At 43.3% G+C, this 25187-nt stretch overlaps 1 protein-coding gene across 2 annotated transcripts in view; it reads left to right on the top strand.

Moving 5' to 3' along the window:
* Positions 1-25187, top strand: part of LOC136427445 (CUB and sushi domain-containing protein 3-like) — a 328428-nt gene that overhangs the window by 142549 nt on the left and 160692 nt on the right. For both annotated transcript variants that reach the window (XM_066416298.1, XM_066416299.1), the window contains exons 31-37: positions 1630-1758; positions 3398-3537; positions 4864-4933; positions 7817-8017; positions 8857-9081; positions 9812-9916; positions 10418-10612. In XM_066416298.1, the coding sequence (XP_066272395.1) occupies positions 1630-1758; positions 3398-3537; positions 4864-4933; positions 7817-8017; positions 8857-9081; positions 9812-9916; positions 10418-10612 (1065 nt within the window). The remainder of the gene's footprint in view (positions 1-1629; positions 1759-3397; positions 3538-4863; positions 4934-7816; positions 8018-8856; positions 9082-9811; positions 9917-10417; positions 10613-25187) is intronic.

The following is a 25187-nucleotide window of genomic DNA, read 5'->3' as shown; positions in this document are numbered from 1 at the left end:
ATATGATAAATAGCTATGACCGAATCGCCATGACGCCAAGGTAAATTTTCACGCACTTCACAACTCTCTATTGTTATTGTTAATGTTATTGTCAACGTCCCGACACGGGATGCTTCCTAAGGTGGGAACTATTGTGCGCACTGGTGTCCAATCTTGGTGACACGGGTAGAAAATTAGTGTACATGGCGAGGAAATGTCAGGTTTCACCATAGTGTCCAAGCTTGCAAACTTGTGGAAATATTTGTTTCCATGCAGTATTAAAATAAGAAAAACACTGTGTGTGTCGAAAAATACCACCAGAAAAGTTTTGAACCTTCTCAATTGCACTTAACTTCTGTAGGACACAACAATAACAACACAAGGATGGGAGCCAGGGAATAGTGAAGTTGTGTCTGCACCTGTCAGAGTAGTGCCCCTAATCAAATTGACTATTTCAACCAATCAGGTTGAGCTTGATAGATCCGCGCTCTCTCATTGGCTGACCGAATTAGTCCACCTGGCCAGATGAATAAAGATGTGACCTAAAGGTCAGTGACCCCATATGAGGAAAATAGCCGATCTTCTCCCAAAAATACCCTCCAAAATCATATTTTGAAGTGTTCTATGCCGAAAGTGCGAATGGGATTCTTTGAATATTTGTTCAATCAAGGAGGTTAAAATTTTAACCTCCTTGGTTCAATATACCCCCATAGCAAATTTCAGGTCATTTGGATTTATTTCTAGAGCACAGGAGGCCAAAATGTACGTTTTTGGTCGGAACAACCTCAATCAAATCACTTTCAAGGTCAATATCGAAGAAATAAAAAAAAAGGTTCCAGGGTATTTACTCACTCTACCTGTATACCAAATTTCAGCTCAGTTGGTCCAGGGATGACCGAGCTGCGTTGACCGTAAGATTTGACAGGAGAAAGAAACCTTACGAACACAGTATGTTGCGCCCAACGGTATGTTGGGCTCAACATAATGGCAATCAGCCAGTGGGAATCAGTAGATGATATAATAAATAGACATGGGTCTATACACGATGGAAACATGACGAACGTGAAGGGAGGAAGAAATTAAAGTCAGCCGTCACATATGAGCCGATCAATTAAACGTTGCCTGGCGTTCCATGATTCTGTCATGGCTCCTCCAATGCACGGCCCAAAGCTTTGTAGCGAAATGCTCAAGCTTCACACCTGTCGCATCGTTTCTTCGGGGGACGGGATGGAAGAATATACGCTTTAGATAGGTAGATAGGTTACGGACGTCCAAAACAAGATGTTAGTCCGGTGATTGTTGGGCTTCAAGTGAAGGACACTGGGAATCTGCTAACTCGTGTCCGCCGCAAGGATCGTATTACGTTATTAGCATATATTTCCCGCGTTCCATCCGTGGGCAGAATCAAATCTATAATGTCCCTGCATCGTCCGGAATAAAATCTGCATAAAATTTCCCTTGAACAAATGTCCGCTGTTTTCTAATGATTACATTATGTATTATATCATTAGAAAGCTTGTATGCATTCATTTAGAATGATACCTCATTTGTTATCATCATGTTTTCGTGTAGGAAGTTCTTTCGTAAGCATAGCCCAAAACATTTTAGATTGACCATGCTGTAACAAATCAAATTTGGGCCCTTGCTCAGCGCCATGTGGAGGAGACAGACGACCGCTGGTAGGCTTGTCAGAAGTAATCGTCTCTCCAAACTACCCAAGGAACTATGACAACTCTCTGGCTGGCTGTGTCTGGTCTATTTCTGTAGACCCTGCTTATGGTAAGCTCTTCCAACAAAACTTTGTTAATAAATGTTTGTGTGTGCTTTTGATTGACGATATGCGATTACAGTCCTGCCTAGGCGACCACCTCTTCAACGTGACCACCTGGCCATGGCGACCGCTTTTTCTTGGTCCCGAAAATTTTCCCCATAGGCACAAGCATTAAGCGGCTTGCCCATGCAAGGAGGCCACCTGTCTAACGCTGTTGCCATGAATTGGGACCGCACAGAGCCCTATCCCTGCCCATGGTGACCGCCTCATTTTCAAGTGTGGTGACATCACATTTTGCTGTTAGATTTCGTGGAAATGTTTTTAAGACCTTGACGGACAAAAATATATGGAATAGCATTGATTTCTCCATTAAGTGTTTTAATGAAACGTTCCCACTATAAACATTGTCAATACAAAGCTTTGTGAATACTTTAATATCGATAATGTTGTGCCCATCGTAATATTTATATAACCATTGACTTTACCGCAAGCTTGGTTTGGTTTAAACTCAATTTTTTGCATGGCATCAAAAAGTCAGATTTCACAGAAATTACAATCCATTTCTTGTATTTACAACAATATGTCTGTGTCTTACTAAATTCCACCGAAAAATGCAAAACATCGGTCGAGACATGTTGTTCCTTGGTCCCCGACGCCATCTTGGTTTCGGCCCAGTGGTGTACCGCTGACCTTTCTAAAACATGCCGCTTCTGTGTATGAACATTTAGAATACTCTTGTAATTGATGAAAATCAATATTCTTATTTTCTTTTTATTTCCATGAATCTTGTTGTTATTGTCACAAACCTTAAGTTTATTGGGCGCTGCTTGCTTGTAATCGCAGACGCTGTGCGTTCTGCTGTACTCTTACCTTTCGATGCGGTCGTGAGCTTGGCGGCGCGGTATCAGAACGTTCCGTTTTCACCCTTCATATCAGTTGTCAGATTGAAAACTTTTTGTCCCTTTTATCCAGCGGTCGGTGCCCCAAAAAAAGGCTGGGGTCAGCAGGTGTTTTCTAGGGATTTGTCATAGGCGTTAAAACTTAGATTTTATGTGCGCGCGTGTGTGTAGTCTTAACGTAACAAGTGAATGCAGGAGGGCGCTGCGAGATCATAGAGGCAGACATTTTTTTTTAGTCAAAAATATGACGATGTAACGGTTTACAAATATTACAACAATAACGGCAAATGTAATTTTTGTACTAGGATCTCTCTGTCAATGAGAATTAAACCTGGTGGGGGTCATGCTGTCTTAATCACATAATTTACTGTACTGTATTTGAACACCTCTACCTGGAAACATGTTGTGAGTGGAATCCTCTTCATGGCGACCACTTGTCCATCGCGACCGTTTTTGCTCGGTCCCCAGGGTGGTCACCTTGGGCAGGTTTGACTGTAGTTCAAATACTTGCAAATTGAACCTGATTATCTAGTGCCCAAAATTACATGTAGCTAGCTGTCACCAAAATGTAACAATAAATCATTGAAAGATTTACAGGACCAATGATACATGGACTTTATAACATTTAAATGGTGGAATCATATAACATTAGATTCTCTAAATTAGATACAGAGTAGATTGTAAGAGAACTTGGAAAATGCTTAACTGCTGTCAGTTACAACGTCTGTGCCATTTTTTCCCTTCCCAGTTGTACATTTTGAGTTTGTGGTGTTTGAGACAGAGCCTCAATTTGATACCCTGACCATCTACAATGGACCCTCATCATCATCATCACCCCTAGGAAGCCTCAGTGGTACCCACTCAGGGGAAAACTATTTGAGCACAACGGTATGTGGAACAAAATATAGGGGCAGTAGAGTAGATGTAGCACAAGAGGGGAAGACATATTTGTCAGAATTATTGCCTTCGCCGAGAAGGTTATGCAGAGGGTAGCATTTGTTTGTCTGCTTGTTTGCTTGTCTGTTTGTTTGTAGTGGCACAGAATAACTCAAGAACGCCTTGATTGATTGTCTTGGTATTTGGTATGTTGGTAGGTTTTGATGAGACCTAAAAACGATTAGATTTTGGGCCCCCTAGCGGCTTCTTACGGTACTGCAGCGGAACTTCCTGGTTTGATATCTCGTGTTCTGGACATGCTTTGGAAGTTATTTTTGAGTGGTAGATAGATCTTTGGACAGAGAGTAAGTGGTGTGGGTTTGGGCCCCCTAGCGGCTTTTTTGGAACTGCAGGAGCATGTTTTGCGTCTGACTTTGAAAGGGAATAACTCAAGAAGGGCTTGATGGATGGTAATGATTTTTGGTAGGTAGATAGCTTGAGTGATGATGTACATGATTAGACACCTCTTATGCAAATCAGTATCTAATTTGCATAATTAATGAGGAAAGTTTATACATCCGCCAAATTCCATTATAGGACTCTGAAACATGTGACATATGTAACTGAGGAAGAGAGAAATATCAATTGATATGAACTATGCAAATGAAGACCTCATTTGCATAATTAATGAGGAAATACTATAACAAGATGGGCTTGATGGATGGTCATTATTTTTGGCATGTAGATAGCTTGTGTGATGCTTAGTATGATTGGACAATAATTATGCAAATCAGATTCTAATTTGCATAATTAATGAGGCAACTTTAAAAATCCTCTTTGTTCCATGATATGACTATTCAAATTGTAACTGAGGAAGAGAGAAATGTTTAAAGATAGAAAATATGCTAATGTGTGCTAATTTGCATACTTAATGAGTAACTTCTCTAATTCCACACTGGCAAATGACGGCAATTTCATACATTCGATCCTTTTTTTTGGCATCGGGACGTTATGTGAATGTAAAAATCGTTGAATCAAATTATGCTAATAAGGGCCTCATTTGCATAATTAATGAAAAATATCAGCATAACCTTCTTTGTTGAGCTCATAATTTGTTAAGCTCATACTTTGGACATGTTATATTTTAAGACAATCAACTGGTATGATTTATTATTGATGAGAAACACTCCTAATTCATCAGTCATAAAGGTTAAAATCATTTGGCGAAGGTATGAGGTCGTGGAACTCTAGTTGTGTTTTAATTTAACTCAAGGTCTGTTATGATCTTTTTGCCATGCCAATGTAAATTATATCAAAACTTTCATTTTGAACTTCTAGAACAATGTCCAGATGAGTTTTGCAACAAATTCTCGAGTCACAGCAAAGGGATTTCACACTATCATTACTGGTAAGTATGAATTAGATTATACATGTCCATCCATTATGAGTAGATGTAAATTGAATACAATGACATGTAACATTATAAAAACAATTGTCAGCCATTCTACCCAAACTTGGGGCCCATGCTGTGTGTCTCTTCTTCCCATTGTTGCTCTGCTAATTTGCACTTGACTGGACTGGAAGAAAAGACTGCATGCATAGTAATTTTTGATAGTCCCAGTTTGGAAGAATCATCAAAATAACCATATGATACCTTTTCGCTTGCCACTTCTAAAATGAAAGGAAGCCCAAAGTGGTGAATGTAGGGTACAGTCACTGTGGCAAATTTAGGGCCCTCTCTGTTCATTAGCTATATGTTACTTAGTACATATAGATGACAACTATGTCGAGAAAGGTTTCGATATAATGCAAAGTCTAAGTAAGTAAGAAAAGTGGGAAAAGTATGACCGCATTGACTGGATAAGCTATTCCCAATTTGCTGACACCAAGGAGGTTTAAACCTCCTTGCTGACACCAATATTTGCTTAAGTGTGTGAAGGGCTTGTCCGAGACTGGTGTTTACAGGACATCCTCCCCAACCTGGACCCTCAACAGTTTGGATCCCTTCAGGGCTGTTCAACAGTTAACGACTTTACACGTCTCGTACACAATATCCTTGAAGCAGCCGACAGACGAGGCCACATGATGACACTTGTCCTCACTGACTTTTCTTTTGCTTTTGACTACGTCCACCACCATACTGCCATCTGCAAGTTAGTGGATGTCGGTGTCAGTCCGTCCTTCGTTCCCTGGGTGAGAAGTTTTGTCACAGGTCGGCGATAACGTGTACGGTATCAGGGCGGAGTGTCGGACTGGCAAACTCTGACGTGTGGTGTGCCTCAAGGTACAAAACTAGGTCCACTTGTTTTTCTAGCCTTAGTTAATGATGCCCTTCCATGTCATGAAATATCCTCTGACAGTTTTAAGTATACTATGTAGACGACACATCTGTTGCAAGAATAGCTGACATTAACGGCCTAAATGAGTCAACAGATGCAAATTTCATGACCCTGAACCCGACCATTTGCGAAGTGATGGTATTTTGCTTTTATACAAAATCCACCTCCACCGCCGGTAATCACTCTCATCTTGAAGTGGTTCAGGCAGCATGAATCCTGGGAGTAATCCTTCAGCACAACCTGAAATGGACTGACCCTGTCACCTCGATCGTCGGGAAAGCTAGCAAGAGACTCTATGTGCTGAGAATTCTAAAGAAACAGGGACTGGACACGAGTGACCTCATTCTTATCTACATTGGTTTTGTGTGGCCTGCTCTTGAGTATGCCAATGTGATATGGCATCCTGGGCTGACCAGATCTAGAGATCTGTCATCAAAGATCAAACGAGTGTAGAAAAGATCACTTAGAGTAATATTTGGCCCCGAATACGACTTTTACCACACGGCTCTGGATATCACTGGCCTTACTACACTCAGCAAAAAAAGTTTGGAAACTTAACTTTGGTCGACCATATCTCTGTTGTTTCTTGATCAATTTCAATGATTTACATATCATTGAAAAGCTTGTGTGATCTTCTTTCCCATGATACCAAGCTTATTATGCTTGTAAATTAATGCAACGAGCACCAGACCTGCTTATGCGAGCAGGTCACATAAAAAAAGTGCCCAGATTACCCTACTAATGTCAAATGGTCAATTCAGTATATTTTCTTCTGCTGGTAGCACGTGGCTTGTGTACGAGGGTAATATGAAACTTGAATCAACAAAACACAGTGATATGAAAGCCAAGGGTAGTCTTCATCCAAACAAAAAATGCGTAAAGGAGCCTCAGTTATGATGAAGGTGGCTTAATACTGAGTACAAAGCCATGTGCTGTCATCACAGCCCGACACATCCTCCTCATAATTGTCACCAGTTTTGTTACGCGATCCTTGGCTATTCATCCACAAGGAGTCGTCGCAGGTCGACAAGTGTTGTTCTGTTGATCATTATTGCATGCACAGCTCGCCCAAGCTTTTATCCAATTTGTAATGTTTTTTAATTCCCGATAGCATGTGCAGGACGTATTACTGTTTCATATCGGCCTGGGCCTGATACGGGTATTCCGGACCGTGTGATAACTATCCGTATCACATAGGGTTCGGGAGTTGTATCACACGGGCTTCCATAGAATATATTGAATGCATTTCGAGTGCGCCTGTTGTGCCGCCGCCGAAAATTTGAATACCGGATTCGGGGGTTGGAATTAATGTTTTTACAGTTTTGTGTTCAAGGATACAAAACTCCCACAACTTCTGGCGCATTCCGCATTGAAATGTGTGTTTTCACGGGTGGGTATGACATGAATAAAATACAACACGGTGTATTCCGCATCACCCACGGTCCCAGCCCTCCCACGGGTCGGATTGCCGTATGGCCTACGGCCGTCAGGCGATCCTACCCGCGGTCGGGCTGGTACCTTGGGTGATACAGAATACCCCGTGTTGTATATGCACAGAAGCTGCAATTCAGCACCTGTCCTGCAATGGCTTTTTTATATTGAATAAAGTTAACCTTTCTCTCTCTTTCTCATGTATAAGGGAAATGCATTGTCTGAGAAATGTAATTAAGGAACAAGCTGATTTAAGACTGGTCGGTTGTTAGCTTCCATCAGACCTTTATTTCTGAGGGGTTATGGATTTAAGTGGCAAATATAGGGGGAATGCTTAGTCTAGTAGTTGGCCATGGGAGTGAGCCAGAGGTGAGGGTAACATTTCCCTTCACGGCAAATGAAACCCTATGGTGGCCAAGCTCCTCTGGCAAATTGTTCTCCTTACAGCCAGTGTAGTTATTCTGGTAGAGACCAGCAGGTTGTGGTTAACATATTCATGGTGAAATCTTTTCTTCCCCTAGCGGTACACGGAACAAGTACATCCTACTGTCCGGACCCAGGGTTGCCTGAGTTTGGAAGCCGGCAGGGGAATAACTTTGCCATTGGCCAGTCTGTGATCTATTCCTGTAACCCAGGGTTTATATTAAACGACACTGCTGTCCTGGTCTGCGAGTCTTCCTCAACTATAGCCACATGGAATGGAACAGTTCCAGGCTGTGTTGGTAAGATTTCAGACCATCTTCAAGAACAGTTCATTAATCAGGGAAGAGTGCACTATGTTTGTGTCAATGTTTTGTCAAAAACTGTTAACGGTTACAGTAATACTGGTATTATGAAGGAAAATATTTTGCCGATAGAAATTCCAGCAATGTTATTGGTTGCCTAATTTCCAATCATACAGTAATTTGTTGTTTTGACTTAAAATTATCAAATGTTAGTGATGGCACTAAAATGGCCCTAGAGTATAAACTATAATTACGTATGTCATAAGTTGTAGTTCATAAGTATAACCTTGTTGTATCTCAGCCAGTCCTTCATTGCTCAATATGAATGTGTAGATTCTTGTAAGAGGGTCACCTTGCAGTCAATTAGTTGATTTAGGAGAGCCAGCAATTTGATAGGAAATTGACCATTTCTTGCAATTAGGGCTTTGGAAATGAGACAATTGGATTGTTCAATTGTATTCATGGTGTGTCTGGCAAAGCTTGTCTGCAAACACAGACTGGGCACTTTTGGGGAATTTGCCGTTCGACCTCCCAATAATTTGAATAAGGGTCAATGATGTCAAAGGATTCAATAACATTAATTATTAAATTGTAGAATAAAAGTGACCAATTACACTTCACATTGTACTGTGTACAATTGTCATGCATTAATTAAGTTCTTCAGAATCTTCTTCTTCTATAATGTACTAACAAAGCTTAAAGTTGAATTATAGCAAGCCAGCTACAATTAACAGTGAATCAAAATAGCTTGCTATCCCTCATGGAAAAAGTATGTAGAACCCCTTGTGACAAATGCTCATCAATGATATTCGCTCATTTTTTTACTCATTATTTAGGTGGCTGTGGTGCCTACATAACTGGTCGTACCTCTGGCTACATCTATTCTCCCAACTACCCTGGACAATATGGCAACAACCAGAACTGCCAGTGGACAGTGGAGGTCAGTCTTGGGGAAGGTGTGAAACTGACCGTAGAGTCCTTTATCCTGGAGGAGCCATACGACAAGCTAAAAGTCTATGATGGTGGTTCTGCTGATGCCTTCTTACTGGGAGAGTATACTGGTATGTGTGTCTTACATATTAAGAGAAGCTCGTCTGTGTTGGTAGTAATCATAATACAATGCTAAGCTTTCTTCCTACACTATTTATACACAGGATCAAATGATGACCACTGTTGCCTTCTTCAGGATCAATAATGACCAATTGCTTCCAAATGTAAACTTGCGAGAGTTACAGACATGTGACCTTATCGATAATACCTTAACGGATGTGTGACGTCAGCAATTGGTTAAACGTGCCAGGAAGTTTATGACGCCTACATGATATCAAAGGGACGTATTGTAGAATTTAGTGGGCAAAAACTACAAATATTCAGAATTTGAAAAATCTACATTCAGATTCACATTTTTAACTTATATCCAACATATTCCCGTCATTTTGTCACATTTCCATCGTTTATGAACGACGAAAACGCAAAACGCGTAAAATCTGGCTTATTTGCATATCATTAATCGGCCCCCACTTGATAACATGCAAATGAGCCAGTATAGAACGCTAAGAAATAAAGGACAAGTCAAATGGCGGACAAGTCAAACGTCTTTTTTTTCAAGATGTTCGCACGACACTACAAAGTTGCATCCATACGTGATGAATATTGTTCTGCAGTGTAATAAGGTAGATTCAACTAATGATGTAGAAAAAAAAAAGTTTTATTTTATGTTCCGATTATAATACGTCCCTTTAAGTCGTATTTAGTATTTCTTGATTTTTACAATTTCGTTGTTTTCAACAGGAAACACGATTCCCAGAGAACTCAGGGCCACATCCAACATGGTGTACTTGGACCTTACCACTGACTACTCTGTCACTGATGCTGGCTTTAAGATCCATTATGAAAGTCAGTTATTTACTTAATATGTTATTGATGAAAACAAAAGAATTTTCAATCAGTTTACTGTTATATTTTTTGCTGAGTTCACAGGATTCATTGTTCAAAACCATGTTCATCATCATGTTTTCATATAATTTCTGCTTACATGTGTATGGATGTTGGATGCTTTTGCACTTGGCTTATGGCTAATCAGACCAACCCGGCCCAACACCCTGGTCAACTTGGCCCAACGCAATAACCGTAACCCTAACCCTAACCCTTTCTTAGTTGACAAGGGTGTTGGGCCGAGTTGACTTTGCAGTGTGCATCTATGTTATAAACTGAGATGAGATTGAGAATAATGAAAGTTTATGAAAGTTTATTGTGCTCTATGTGTTAAATCTGAGTTATTCATGTTTGAAATAAGTTTCAAGGGCTTAAGAGTTCAAAGTGTGAACATGACTTGCTGACTACATGGTAAAAGTTCAATTGCTATTACTTATCAAAAACTTTCCTTCGCTATGTCAGCATATGGACTGGCCAGTGCACCATGTCCTGATCCTGGTATCCCAGACAATGGCTACAGGACTGGGGACAGTTTTGTTGTGGATTCAGTTGTCTCATTTGGCTGCAATGAGGGCTACACTCTGGTTGGCCGTGAACACATCACCTGTATGCCTGGGAACAGAAGGGATTGGAACTACCCGTCTCCCACCTGTGAAGGTACATGTACTTGTAGTGACAACAATGTTCAGTTGTCCTGTATATTCATTTGTTTTTACATACTTTATTCAGTTATAATTTATGAAGCACTAGATTGTCAATCTATATCAAGTTTTAATAAGTTGTTCCTATTCACTCTACACACAATGCAACCACCCTTTTCCTATTTTGCGGTGCTCATTCGATTTCTTTTATCTCAGAATGCCAATTCAAAAGATGACCCTGAAATTCGGTTCTTGGAATATTCAGGGTGGCCTCAGGCATAAAAGCCAAGATGAAGATTTTATTTCTTATTTTGATGATTTTGATTTTGTAGCCATGCGCCACTACATTCACATGTTGGTTTATTATGATGATGCAAGAGGTCACGACCTCTAGAGGTCGGAGGTCACATTGCCTCGTGTTTGGCGGCGGCCATCTTGTCTCTATTGTTCCCCATGTTCTGAGGTTGGTATTAAAAGTCTCCCAGCACGGATCGCATATTTCGCTGACTTCAGTCGTCAAATGTGTCCATACTGACGTGGTGGCACCGATGGAAGTCTCAACAACCCACAAAGTCCTTCTAACACCACAAATCAGTCCAAGGATCGCGCAAGACGTCCAAGTATGGCGGGAGCGAATCAGCGATTCCCCAAACTCAGAATCCTAACAACGACCGAGACCATTAATACCTTTGAAAACTGGAGATCTACCCTCATCTTTGCCCAGTCTATCGATGTCAACTTCGCCCCGTTTCTTGTGGATGGATTCGCTTGGCGGAAAAAGACAGCGGGAGTGGAAAACAGGGGTCTCGCAGATGACGGGGAAGACGTTCCCGAGGCAAACCGCCATACGGCACAGCAGAAGGCGGCCAGCCTCGAGATGATGCCCGGGCAAATAGCCAACTACTGCCCCGTCATAACAAGAAACAGGATTGTAAAGGCAAGTACTTCTCTAAATGACATTTGGCAGGCAATCCGTTTACACTTCGGGTTTCAAATCGACGGGAGGCTACTTCCTCGATATTGCTGACATAAAGCTAGAACCTACTGAACGTCCCGAAGATTTGTACCAGCGCCTCTCGGCTGCCTTCGGGGATAATCTGCTAACTCCCGGGGGCGGGATAACACATCATGGGGAAGAAGTTGCGGCCGAGGAGGAATTAACACCTTCTCTTGAGAACATTATTATACTCTTTGGCTAAAAATGATCGACCCCAGGCTTCCTGCACTGGTCAAACAGAGGTACGGCCCTGAGCTACGCAACAGAACTCTAGCCTCGATTAAGCCAGAGATATCTCTAGCATAAGACACCCTGTTGAAAGAGCTCAATCAAACCACGGAGGATATTCGAACACTTAGTCTAACCCAGAGTCGTAAGCAACCTTCTAGACTCCGTTCAACCCCCCAAGCTAGGCCACAACGCTCATCAACAAGAAACCGGTACAAGGTATGTCCCCTATGCAAACAAGCTGGTAGGGTAGCTCAAGACCACTACCTGAGCGAGTGTTCCTATCTACCAGACCATGACAAGAAGTATATCACTCGCTCTAGAGTAGTTGAGATAGAAGATGACATTGAAGAACCCGAGTATGATGACACTTTTGAGGAAGAACCACATGTTATGTTGACGGAAACAGTGTCACCAACAGAGCCCATCCTGACTCAGGTTTCCAGGGTAGCAGATCGTCCCTCGCCATACCTTGATGCATTCCATTATGGCCAAACAGTGAACATACTGCTGGATTCAGGAGCTGAATCCAGCATGATCCGTGAGGATGAAGCCAAATGCCTGGGACTGAAGATCGTTCCCAACAGCGCACACAAACCAAGCCAGGCTGATGGCGGACGCATGTCTGGTGTTCTAGGGGAATGCAGAACCACTTTCTACCGACACAAATTGCCCCTGCAGTTTGACGCTCTAGTGGTTACCGATTTGGCATCTCCCATCATCGCTGGAAATCCCTTTCTAGAGACCAATGACCTTCACAATAGACTTCAAACGAAAACAAATCCAGCTTCCAGATGGATCTACCACAGAGTATACCCCAGTCAGAAAGCAGTTCCAGCCACACATTAACCGCATCTCAAACAACCTTCTCCGAATGCAAGACAAAACCGCAACGATATGGCCTAATGACTTCATAGATCTAGCACTTTCAGCCGAGATCAATGACTACCAAGATGTAGTGTTAGAGCCCAGGTATGACTCCCTCTCTTACAAACAGATGAAATCTTTCAAACAGGGCACATATCGCAACATTGCAGGCCACATCCGAGTCCCTAACATCTCAACCGTCCCCATCCATGTTACCAAAAACATGCATCTCTTCAATGTCGTGCCAGTAGTTCCAGTAGAAGAGAACCCACCAGCAGAGCAGAGTTGTGAAGAACCACCTACACTTGCCCGCCAGTCAACACCGTTTACTGATACAGTACAACTGGACCCAGACAACACTCTCAGCTCAACTCAGCGCTACAAAATGTCTTCAGTCCTTCAAGCCTATGACAAGGTATTTGACACTGCCTTTCCAGGATACAATGACGCTGTTGGTCCTATTCGTGCAGTAGTCAATATGGGTCCAGCCCAACCTCCACAGAGAAAGGGACGACTCCCCCTTTATGGCAGAAACCGTCTTGTGGACCTGCAACAGAAGCTTGATGAGCTGGAGACAAGGGGGGTAATAGCTACACCCGAATCTGCAGATACTGTGGTGGAATATTTGAATTCTTCATTCCTGGTAAATAAACCCCGCGGTGGCCACCGCCTGGTCACAGCCTTCGCAGACGTTGCAAAATACTGTAAGCCACAGCCCTCCTTGCTTCCTGATGTCAATCAAGTTATGCGTCGAATCGCATGCTGGAAGTACATTATTGTCTCAGATCTTACTTTTGCATATCACCAGATTCCCCTGCACCCTAACTCTCGCAAGTATTGTGGTATTGTAACACCTTTCAAGGGAATTCGTGTCTACCTCAGAAGTGCCATGGGCATGCCGGGTAGTGAGACAGCACTTGAGGAGCTCATGTCACGCACTCTGGGACCTCTGCTGATGCGGGGAGCTGTGGCGAAGATTGCAGATGACCTGTACTGCGGTGGCAACACATTTGATGAGCTTGTTAACAACTGGAGAGATGTCCTGACAGCCCTACACAACTGCGACTTGAGACTCTCTCCCTCCAAAACCATCATCTGCCCCAGAAGCACAACCATCTTAGGGTGGCACTGGAACCAGGGTCAGATATCAGCGTCCCAACACACCTTATGCACACTGGCTACCTGCCCTCCTCCACAGACCATGACTGCTCTAAGGTCATACATGTATATTGGCTCCTACAAAGCTCTCTCCCGCGTTATCCCAGGAACTTCTGTCCTCCTGGGTCCCCTAGACGACATGGTCGCAGGTCAGCCTTCTACCGATAAGATTCAATGGAATGATGACACCTTATCAATATTCCATAAGGCCCAACATGGACTTGCAGCACACCAGACTATTGTCCTCCCAAGACCGGAAGACGAGCTTTGGCTTGTAACAGATGCAGCTGTCAGACCCACAGGAATTGGCGGAACGCTATTCATTAGACGAAATGGTGCAACCAGAGTGGCAGGATTCTTCAGTTGTAAGCTGAAGAAGAACCAGCGACAGTGGCTACCCTGTGAACTGGAAGCATTAGCCATCTCCTCCGCCTTAAAACATTTCAAGCCCTACTTCATTCAGACAACAATGCCTGCGTTTGTCCTCACCGACTCCAAACCATGTGTCGAAGCAGTAGAAAAGATTCGCCGTGGAGAGTTCTCCTGTAGCCCAAGGGTATCCACCTTCCTGTCAGCAGTCAGCCAGTTTCCTATCACTGTCAGGCACATCAGAGGAAAACACAACCTTTCAACTGACTTTGCGAGCCGCCACCCGCTAGAATGTACAGAAAGCAAGTGCCAAATCTGCTCCTTTGTCCACACCATCAGTGAAGAACCAGTAATCAACACATCATCGCTCAACTCCAAGTCTGACTTAAACAGCCCTGTGTACACAAGCCGTAGTGCATGGCGCACCATCCAATCCTCCTGCCCTTCACTACGCCGGGTATTTGCTCACCTTCGACAAGGCACCAGACCATCCAAAAAGGAAATGAATATACGTGATATCAAGTCCTACCTATGGAAGACCGCTATCTCTGCAGACGGTTTGTTGATTGCACCTAATAGAGATATATTCGGAATGACTAGAGACCGAATCGTCGTCCCCCGCCACGTCGTACATGGCCTAACCACAGCCATCCACCTCAAGCTTGGACACCCCTCTCAGCACCAGCTGAAAACAGTGTTTTCCCGATATTTCTATGCCTTGGGTATGGACGCCATTGTCCACAAAGTCACAACAGCATGTGATCAATGTGAAGCTCTCAAATGACAAATCCCTGTGCCCCCGACCTTCACGACGCAGCCTCCTCCTAAATCAGTCTTAACAACGTTCGCAGCAGATGTTATGAAAAGGGCCAGGCAGATCATCCTCGTCGTCAGAGAGTGTAGCACTTCGTACATCTCCACTCAAGTCATCCCAGATGAAACATCGAAAACCCTCCGGGATGGTCTACCGGTAGTTACTTTGTGCACACCACTCCGCCCCTTAGACAGCCCTCCCGCTATTATCCGCTGTGATCCAGCCCCAGGCTTCCAGACTCTGGTTCACAACTCCTGGTTGGCTGAGAACAACCTTCAGCTGGAAATTCGAGAGAACAAAAACGTGAACAAGAACCCAGTAGCAGAGAGGGCGATTGAGGAACTGCGAGCTGAGCTCTGTAAGGTTGACCCCCTAGGCCAACCTGTCTCCCCTGCTCAACTAGCCGTGGTAACTGCAGCTATCAACACAAAGGTTCGTTCCAATGGCCTATCATCTCGAGAGTACCTCTACCAGCGAGATCAATTCAGCGGAGAACAGATACCACTTTCAGACCGATACCTTCTGGAGGAACAACACCAACGACGATCAGACAACCATCTACCTAGCAATTTAGGTCAAAAGCACCCAAGGGCAAGGTCAAACCAGCCCCATTTATCACTGTTGGTGACTTAATCTACTTACACTCGGACAGAAACAAGTCCCAGGCACGTAACAGATACTTGGTCACGGCTGCTGACAAAGACTGGGTATACATTTCAAAATTTGTGGGCCGTCAACTGCGATCAAGGTCCTATGAAGTCCGTCCAGTTGACTGCTACTTAGTACCCAACCAGGTCCTACCTCAACACCGCACAAGCACACATACACTGAGGACGATTCTGACAATGACATCCCTGTTCCACTGCACCTGCCTTCTGACCCAGCAGAACAACTCCACCCGCCGCACCTGCCTCCTGTTCCACCAGAACATCAAAACCCACCGCACCTGCCTCCTGACCCAGCAGAACAACTCCACCCGCCGCACCTGCCTCCTGACCCAGCAGAACAACTCCACCCGCGGCACCTGCCTTCTGTTCCACCAGAACAACTCCACCCGCCGCACCTGCCTTCTGTTCCGCCAGAACATCACCACCCGCTGCACCTGCATCCTGACCCAGTAGAACAACGCCCTCCTGAGCCTCCCCCACGTCGATCAGAACGTCGCATACAACAGCCATCCTACCTAAAAGACTATATCACTAAATGATCTCGAACACTACAGAACTCTACTCATCACCCTACAGACTATACCAATAGTGAACTTTACAAGTTACCGTAGATCCCATTGTTTTGCAAAAGAAGTTACCAAAATTCTTATAGATCTAGAACTTATGTCCACAGGTTAGAAGTTGTATTTAGAAGTTTTATTATCCTCCAGATTCATATGAAGTTGAGTAAGACCCCCTCTATCATAGATTTAGAACCTCTATCGTTTACAAGGTTATATTGCAAATTTAGAAACCGTATTCAAAAGTTTTCTACCTCTTCTGTGTCACATGAAGATGAGTAAGAGCCTCATATTACATAACCGAGATTTAGTACTTCTTGTTAATGTTCGGTTAGTTTCTTTGCAGAGGAAGTGGTAACACAGGATATCCTCAGTTGTTCATTTAGCATTAACATCGTTATTGCAATCGTTTCATCATGTTGTTTCGAATAGAAAAGACTCGAAAGGAAGAAAATAGATCACGCCACTACATTCACATGTTGGTTTATTATGATGATGCAAGAGGTCACGACCTCTAGAGGTCGGAGGTCACATCGCCTTGTTTTTGGTGGCGGCCATCTTGTCTCTATTGTTCCCCATGTTCTGAGGTTGGTATTAAAAGTGCTCCCAGCACGGATCGTGTATTTCGCTGACTTGAGTCGTCAAATGTGTCCATACTGACGATGCAAGAAACTTGGCTCAGGCCAGGGGCAATTTTAGAATAGAGTCATTTAGCTTTTGTAGAAGTGATAGAGATGCTAAAAAATCGTGTAGAAGAAACTCCGGCTGAGTAGTCTTCATGTTTCCTAACAAATTTTTGAAGGACGCCGCGTAACAAAACTTTCCTCTAGACATCCAGACTCGTTATGGTGTAGGCTAGATAAAACTTTCTTTGGTCTTTAAAAGGACTTGTTCGTAGGATGTGCAGAAAACTCAACATCTGTCCAAATAATTGTCTATTTCAGTCCTCTCAATGTATGTTAAGGGAAAACAAGGGGCCCTGGGTGTTGGCAGTTGAATGTTTTAATGTTTTTTACTTTGTGTTAACAATCAATAAACAGATCCCGCGGGTAGGGTAGGGCGGGTAATGAAATAATACAGGTGGTGAAGACCACGTTGAACAGTCAAGAATACAGTGAATGACGTCATTAACATGGGCGAGACCACTTGACGAATCGAATAGGGTCCTTGAACAAACAATTACCCAGGCTGACCGCCGAGGCGATCATCCTTACACAATTGTCTATTTCAGTCCTCTCAATGTATGTTAAGGGAAAACAAGGGGCCCTGGGTGTTGGCAGTTGAATGTTTTAATGTTTTTTACTTTGTGTTAACAATCAATAAACAGATCCAAACTGCACGTCATCGTGGATCAGCTCCGCCTTGGGGCACGACCTTGACTGAAACAGCTTACAGTACTTGATAGTCTGCTGCAGCTGAGATAGCGATTGAACACGCCTTGCCGGAGTGTTACTCTGCAGAAAAGGCTGCACATACATCTTGAACATCTCCTCTACGTGGGTATTGTAATCCGAGTCGCCCCAGTCAAACTGCCCTTCCTCGACCGCCCGCATCACTTCGCCATGATAGTCACGAACGCTATCCCACGGGTACCTAAGCGTGTACTCGGCACATTTCTGCACCAGTTTAAGTCTTTCACTCAACTCAACCGGTTGTAATAAGTCTGAATTAAATAGTCTCATATAACCGGCGATGAACTGATCATACGTAAGCATGTCATACGTCAGTTTGGCCGATTCGGTCGAGAAGGCAGGTAGCAATTCTTGCGGCCAGATCACGTGCTTTGTAATACGGGAGGATGAACGAGGTGTCCGGAAGAATCCAGAAATCTTCTTACCGTAGGCTCTGGGACTGGCGCTGGCAGAAGGGCGGCCGCCGGAGGTTAGGTTGAGGTCGCCGAGAATGCGATTGATCTCTGTCACCGAAGCCTGGTCCCGGCGCAGTATGGCGGGCTCGGTGGCGAAATGTTGCAAGTCTGGCGCGGTGTTTTTGGCGGGTAGATGTTGCGAGTCAGCCACAGGGTTGGCCGTCTTAGGGAGGGGGGAGGATTTTTCAATCTCTGCCGCTGAAGCCTGGTCCCGCCGCTGGTCATGAATGGTGGGCTCGGCGGCGAGATGTTGCACGTCTGGCGAGATGTTTTTGGCGAGGTGTTGCGAGTCAGCCACAGGGTTGGCCGTCTTAGGGAGGGGTGTGACCACGCCGCCCGGCGACCGCGCGTCGGATTGTACTACATGTGTAGTAGATTGTCCTTCCGACGTCGTAGACTCTCGACCTCCCTCGCCAGCTTTAAGGTCCTGATCTCCTCCAAGAGCACCACACGATCCCGTTCGAGCGCTTCCTCTTGCGAAACGCTGGTGTGCAGTGGAGTCAGTCGAACCACTGGTGTTGATGTTGCTGCCAAGGACGCACGAAGTTCGGAAATTTCGTCCTCGACCCTTTGAAACTCTTCATCGAAAGCTGATTCTGCTTCACGGAGTCTCTGCGGGGGTCTTATGGTTCTCCCGCTGCGTGTCGTCGTCATATTGCCACGGATGGCAGCGATAAATAGACGATTTAAATGAAATAATACAGGTGGTGAAGACCACGTTGAACAGTCAAGATAACGCGATGTTTGATATTCTACAACAAGATATTTGTCATTTTTCCAGTCAAGGTAACATCTTAATCCTAGGAGACTTAAACGCTAGGACAGCATCACTACATGAAACATTTATAGAGGATGACTGTTTAAACCAAGACTTTATAGATCTTAGAGAAGATAGAAGTACAACATAGGGCTAGCTGTAATAAGGGGACAAACAGGTACGGTAATCAACTAATAGAAACTTGCTCGGCAGCTAACCTTGTCATTTCAAACGTTCACATACCTGGTGATTTTTCTGGAAAATTGACATGCCACAAGGGACCATACGATATTTAGTGGGGGGGGAGGGGTGGTGCGTTTGGGGGGGGAGGGTCATGGAAAAAATTTTCGAGGTGGGGGGGAGGGTCATGGAAAAAAATTCTGGGTTGGGGGGAGGGTCATGGACTTTTTTTTTACGAATCCGTTGAATTGTTGTGCATAAACATTATGCTGTGGGCCGACAAACTGACGCTGTAAATTGCCCGCTATGCATGCTGTATTTTCACCCAGCGTAGCGGCGAAAAAATACAAAACTACCGTAGTAAACATGCCGAAGCACACGTCCAGCACGCGCCTCCACTGTTTCACAGGAAGCTATCCAGCTATCAGCTCTAAGGGAGGTACCAAATTCTAAATTAGCACCCCGCCTTACCGCTCCGATCTTATCTCACAGCCCATCCCACCCGGCTACTCTCCAAGCAGAGCATGGGTTTCGGCTGGTTTTTGACGTGTTTTTAGGCGTTTTGTCGGACTTTCTACTTCGTCATCTTTTTTTTTTGTCTAGACAAAGTAGAAAGCCCGGTAAAAACGCCTAAAAACACGTCAAAAACCAACCGAAATCCATGCTCTGCTTGGAGAGTACACCCGGCAGCATCGCGCCAAAACGTAAACAGTAGCCGACATGGCCGAGTACGCCTCTCTGTGACGATCAGCGGGGTGGGTCCCGGACTATTAGAACAGCCGTAAATGTATCAGATTCCGGGTAATCTCCTTATTTGGAAGTTGATAGTCCGCAGTTGAGCAACAAAGATTCCTTTCTTTGTCAGTGCGGGAGAGAATTAATTTTCAACTGTATTTCTGACAAATTTCTGGAGCAAGGTTATGTCATTTTTTCCATCCAGAACAGTGAATTGATGCACAGAAAATTCATTTCTACCAAAGTAGGAAGATAATGTTTCAACTAAATTGATAAGCTTCGCCATGATTGGACGATTCGGCTGCTTCAAATTTGTGGCGCCGCCCACGACTTTCCTTGTTCCCAGGGCATCTAGTCTTTCTGGCGCCTTGGCGACTGTCATCAAAGGCTGCCGACTGTCAATCAGCGGCAATTTCCTGGGAAAATACGTGAGTTGGAACTACCAGCGAACTTCTGGCGACCGGCGATTTTTACGTTCCTTGAACTTTCAGTTCCACGTTTTCTGTAGTAGTTACAATTTGACGCAGAACAGCGGTTTCGGAGGCTTCCTGGAACGGCGGCGTATATATTTGGGCAATCTAGGGGGGTGACGCGATTTCTATTAACACGGGCCAAGGTTCTCTAAATTATGCCGACAAAGGGACTTTCGCCGCAGAGAGAGTTACGTCGCCGAGGAACGACCGCCTCGGCGGCGATTTTTCTGGAAACATGTCAGCGTTTAAGCGTGGTAGCCTGGTCCCAGTCTCTAGGGTCGGCTTGGTGGTGTTTTAACGGGCCAGTCAGTTTCTGATGGCCTTTCTACCTCTGGCTGCCATCCTACTTCCGCTACACCCTACTTCCGCTGCCTTCCTACTTTTCCGCCGCCCCTAGGTGCCGAACTAATTAATCCAAGGCCGTAAACAACACCCCGAGCGGGCTAAGCTGTCTGGGCGGGTGAGGGTAACTCACAGTGCCGTAGAAATATCGGGGAGGCACCGAGGGTATGGATTCCAGGCTAAAGCGTGGGAATACCAGGAATATCGCTTCTTATTTCGCACCGAAGAGAACTTCTGACAGCGACGATATTGTAGCGCTTCGACTTCGGAGAACGAGACGGAAACAGCCAAAAAACGGAAAACTGGTATCGACTATTTATATTTTTGAGTAGCTAAATAAACCAGCGAGGTTAAAATCTCCTTGAATAAACTATTGATATTGTTGTTTCTGAGTTTTTAGTTGTCTTTCACGGTTTCACCTAAACTTAAGTATTGTATGTCAAGGTCCTGTGGAGAATAGAAGTTGATTGACTACCATGATTATCATAAATATGACCCTCAAAACTGAAAAAGAAGCCTTCTCAATAGCCTAAAAATGCAAGAGCTTCCGGGGGGCTTCGCCCCTGGGTCATTAAAGTTTAAACTTCCTTTGTTTACCAGCAAAATTTGTTCATCAAAATTCGGGAAATAGCATTTCAATGGTTAAAGATTTTTAGATTTTCCTGCGGGTGCATGTCGCGCCTCCCGCGGCGAAAAATATGTCTGAGGCCACTGTGGTCGGAGGCATCGTCCCCCAAAAATCAAGCTGTTTTTGGCGACGCCTCAGGGGCGAGCCAAATTTTTACTATATTGTGTGCAGATTGCAAGAATTCTAGGAATTGTACAGGAATGTGAAAGTCCATGGGACGATAACTCAATAATGCCTGGATGTATTGTGTTCATATTTTGTAGGTGGGTAGGTCTGTGAGAGACCTTGTAATGATTGGATTTTGGGCCCACTAGCGACTTTCTATGGTGCTGCAGGGGAACTTTTACTTTTCAAATCTCGTCTTCTGAACATGCTATAGTCATGATTTTTAAGTGGTGGATAGCTCTTTGTTAGGAAAATATGTCCTGTAGATTGGGACCCCCTAGCGGCTTTTTTTGGAACTGCAGGAGCTGATTTTGACTCAAACTTTGAAAGAGAATAACGCAAGAAGGGGATGACGGATCATCATAATTTTTGGTGTGTAGATAGCTTAAGTGATGATTTACATAATCATATGCCAATTATGCAAATCAATATCTGATTTGCATAATTAACGAGGACAGTTAATAAATCAGCTGCATTCTATTATAGGACTCTCAAACACATAACATATGTAACTGAGAAAGAGATAAAAATCGATAGATATCAATTATGCAAATGTATGCTTAATTTGCATAATTAATGACAAAATACTATAAATCCAAAGTGGTAAATGATGGGGATTTCATTTTTGCACCATTTGGAAGTTAAGTAAATGTGGCCACTATAAGACACAAATCTTGCATAGAGGGCCTCATTTACATAATCTATGAGGAAATGGTACGATATCTTTTTTGGTGAAAACAAGATTTTCATACATTGGAGAACTTGTGTTATTTTGGTAGAGAAGGTGATCGACTGATATGATTTATGGCTATGCAAGGTCCTTATTTGCATGTGGGCTAAAAACGAAAACGTTAACAGAGACCACCGTCGCCATGGCAACAACTTTTTATGTTGCCAATCTTGTTCTTTTTACAATAGAGATGTCTATATATCTGCTTGATTAAACTTAGCTTACTCTTCCAGCAAAATTTGTCTCTCATATAGCAGTTCAAAGGGTCCCGATTTCAAAATTTTCTCAACTGTCTTGCCCCCTATACAATTTGATTTTTTTGCTGCCGCCTCTGGTACCGACAACCGCTGGTTCCCGGTTCTTGTTTTATAGCATGCGTCAGCTATCCCAAGTGGACGCCCGATGTCCATATACTAGTACGTAGTAGTTGTTTTATAAATGGGGGTCGTTTTTCTACCATTTTTACACGATACCTGTAGGGGGAGGGTCATGGAAAAATTTTTCGAGGTGGGGGGGAGGGTCATGGAAAAATTTTTTGAAGTGGGGGGGAGGGTCATGGAAATTTTTTTTGACCGGACTTCCAGTGCACCACCCCTCCCCCCCGCTAAATATCGTATGGTCCCCAAATATAATGGGTCAATTTTGTTGAACTACTTTATCGTCAATTATGAATTCCTCCCAAAAGTCCAATACCTGAAAATTAGCGACCACTCTGTATTTTCTGACCACATGAAGCAACATGAAGCACACAAACAACATAATTAGCAGCCTTGAAAAGTTAACATCAAACCCACTTGATCTAGAAATAACGGGAGACGAAATCTTTGAGGGTTTACGTAATTTAAAAGGAAGCAAATCGTGTGGCACAGACTCTATCATAAACGGAACGCTGAAATATGTAGATACAAAACTCATATAACACCGCTTAAAAAACTCTTCAACATTGTTCTTTATTCCGGTAATTTTCCAAGTCAATGGAGTCGAAGCATCTCAGTCCCTATCTATAAGAGTGGTGATGCGTGAAACCCGTCTAATTATGGAGGAATAGCTAACGTTATATCCAGCTGTGTTGGGAAACTATTCAAGTTCATATTAAGCAGACGTTTACAGCACTTCCTCGAAGATAACAAATTTCTTTCCAGTCTGGCTTCTGTAAAAAACTTCCTTACCAGTGACAACATATTTGTACTCAAAACATTAATGGACCATCAGATATCCGAACCCGGTGGTAAATTGTATGCCTGCTTCGTAGACTTTAAGAATTAAAGCCTTTGACTCTGTCCGGAGGGATGGGCTTTTCTGTAAAATCTTAGCTTCTGGTATAGGGGGTCATTTCTTCAGAATCATGAAATCTATCTACACTAATCTAGAATATTGTGTCAAAATGCCGATTGGACTATCAGATTTCTCTAACTCGACCTGTGGTGTGCGCCAATCTAAGCCCGCTTCTGTTTAATCTCGTTATATCAACGATCTGCCAACCTTTTTTTCCTCATCTTTATGTGATCCTATTGCCCTGAAAGACACTCATATAAACAGCCTTCTCTGGGCAGACGACCTTGTACTATTGTCAAAGTCAGAAGCAGGTCTAAAAGAATGTTTGAAAAATCTTGATGAATTCTGCTCCCTTTGGAGCATCAATTAACAATTAACAAAGATAAAAAAAAACTAAAGTAATGATCTTCTCAAAAAATGGAAGGACAGGCAAAAGTCAACGCTCCACCTTCAAATCACAGGGGCATATAATTAACATTGCACAGTTTTATACATACTTAGGGGTAGATATAACCCCGGCGGGTTCATTTGCACGTACTACTAAGCAATTACGATTAAAAGCTCTACGGACTTCCTTTAAACTCAAATCTTTGCTAGCATCAAACTACAATCCATCCATTTCTCTTGCCCCTGATCTGTTCAATAATCTTGTTAAACCTATCTTACTTTACCACGCTGAAATACTGGGGACAAACATTCAATGTAGGCATTTGATTCTCAACGGTATAGAGGAAAGCCCCGCTGAAAACATAAGGGAAACAATATATGATATATTTTCGCCGATATTAGGCACAAATGTACACCTCCTAAAGGTTGCAGGAATCGGGAAGAAATGCGATGTGTCATCATCTTGTCCTGTTTTAGTTCGCTTTAAGAAATATAGTGATAAATTAAACATTTTTTACCAATCAAAACTACTAGCTAACCAAACATGACTGTTGTTGAATCATTCCAAATCATCGTATGAAGTGTCCGATCTAGAGTAATACGTTCTTCTCAATTACTGTAAAATGCTGCTTCAAGTTCCCAGAAGTTCCGTTAATGCCACCGTAAGGGGTGAACTCCTTTCCACTGTATGTAGAAGCAAATATTGGATTAGACTGCAAAACCTTTCCAATGACAGAATAGTTAAAAAAGCTTATCATATTGCTGTTGAAGAGGAGCAGGACTGGGCCGTTCATGTGCGAGATATATTATGCCGACACGGCTTCCAAAATGTTTGGCTAAACCCAACAGTTGACGCCAAGCATTTTGTTAAGTTAAACGTGTTCAAAGAACGCCTGAAAGACATGTTTGTTTCTGGCTGGAGGCAAGAGATTAGAAGTTACAGCAAGCTGCAAACCTATGCTAAATTCAAAACTGACTTAACATTTGAGAAGTACCTTTCCTCAATCCAAAATAAATCATTTGTTGCTAACATAACCAAACTGCGAATTAGCGCACACTGTTTAGAAATAGAAAAAGGTCGTCATAATATAAATGTACCAGCTACTCATAGACGATGTCCTACCTGCAAACATACTGTTGAAGATGAATTCCACTTTCTTTTAACATGTCCCACGTATATGAAAGACAGACACCCGCAGTGCAAATATAACCTTACTATCTAAGACAAGCTCAGAAACTTTTAATCTACTTAATATGTCATGTCCTGATGCAATATCCTTGTTCATAGGCCAATACATATCTAGCTCTTTTCTAAAAAGAAATAGAATCATCTCTGACGCAAACAATTGATGTACATGTAAACTCAGTTTCCTGTGTATCATGTAATACAT

This window comes from Branchiostoma lanceolatum, chromosome 2 (genome assembly GCF_035083965.1).
Source record: "Branchiostoma lanceolatum isolate klBraLanc5 chromosome 2, klBraLanc5.hap2, whole genome shotgun sequence".
Taxonomy (NCBI): Eukaryota; Metazoa; Chordata; class Leptocardii; order Amphioxiformes; family Branchiostomatidae; genus Branchiostoma; species Branchiostoma lanceolatum.
The sequence above is the reverse complement of the archived record's forward strand: the minus strand, read 5'-3'. Positions and strand labels throughout refer to the sequence as shown.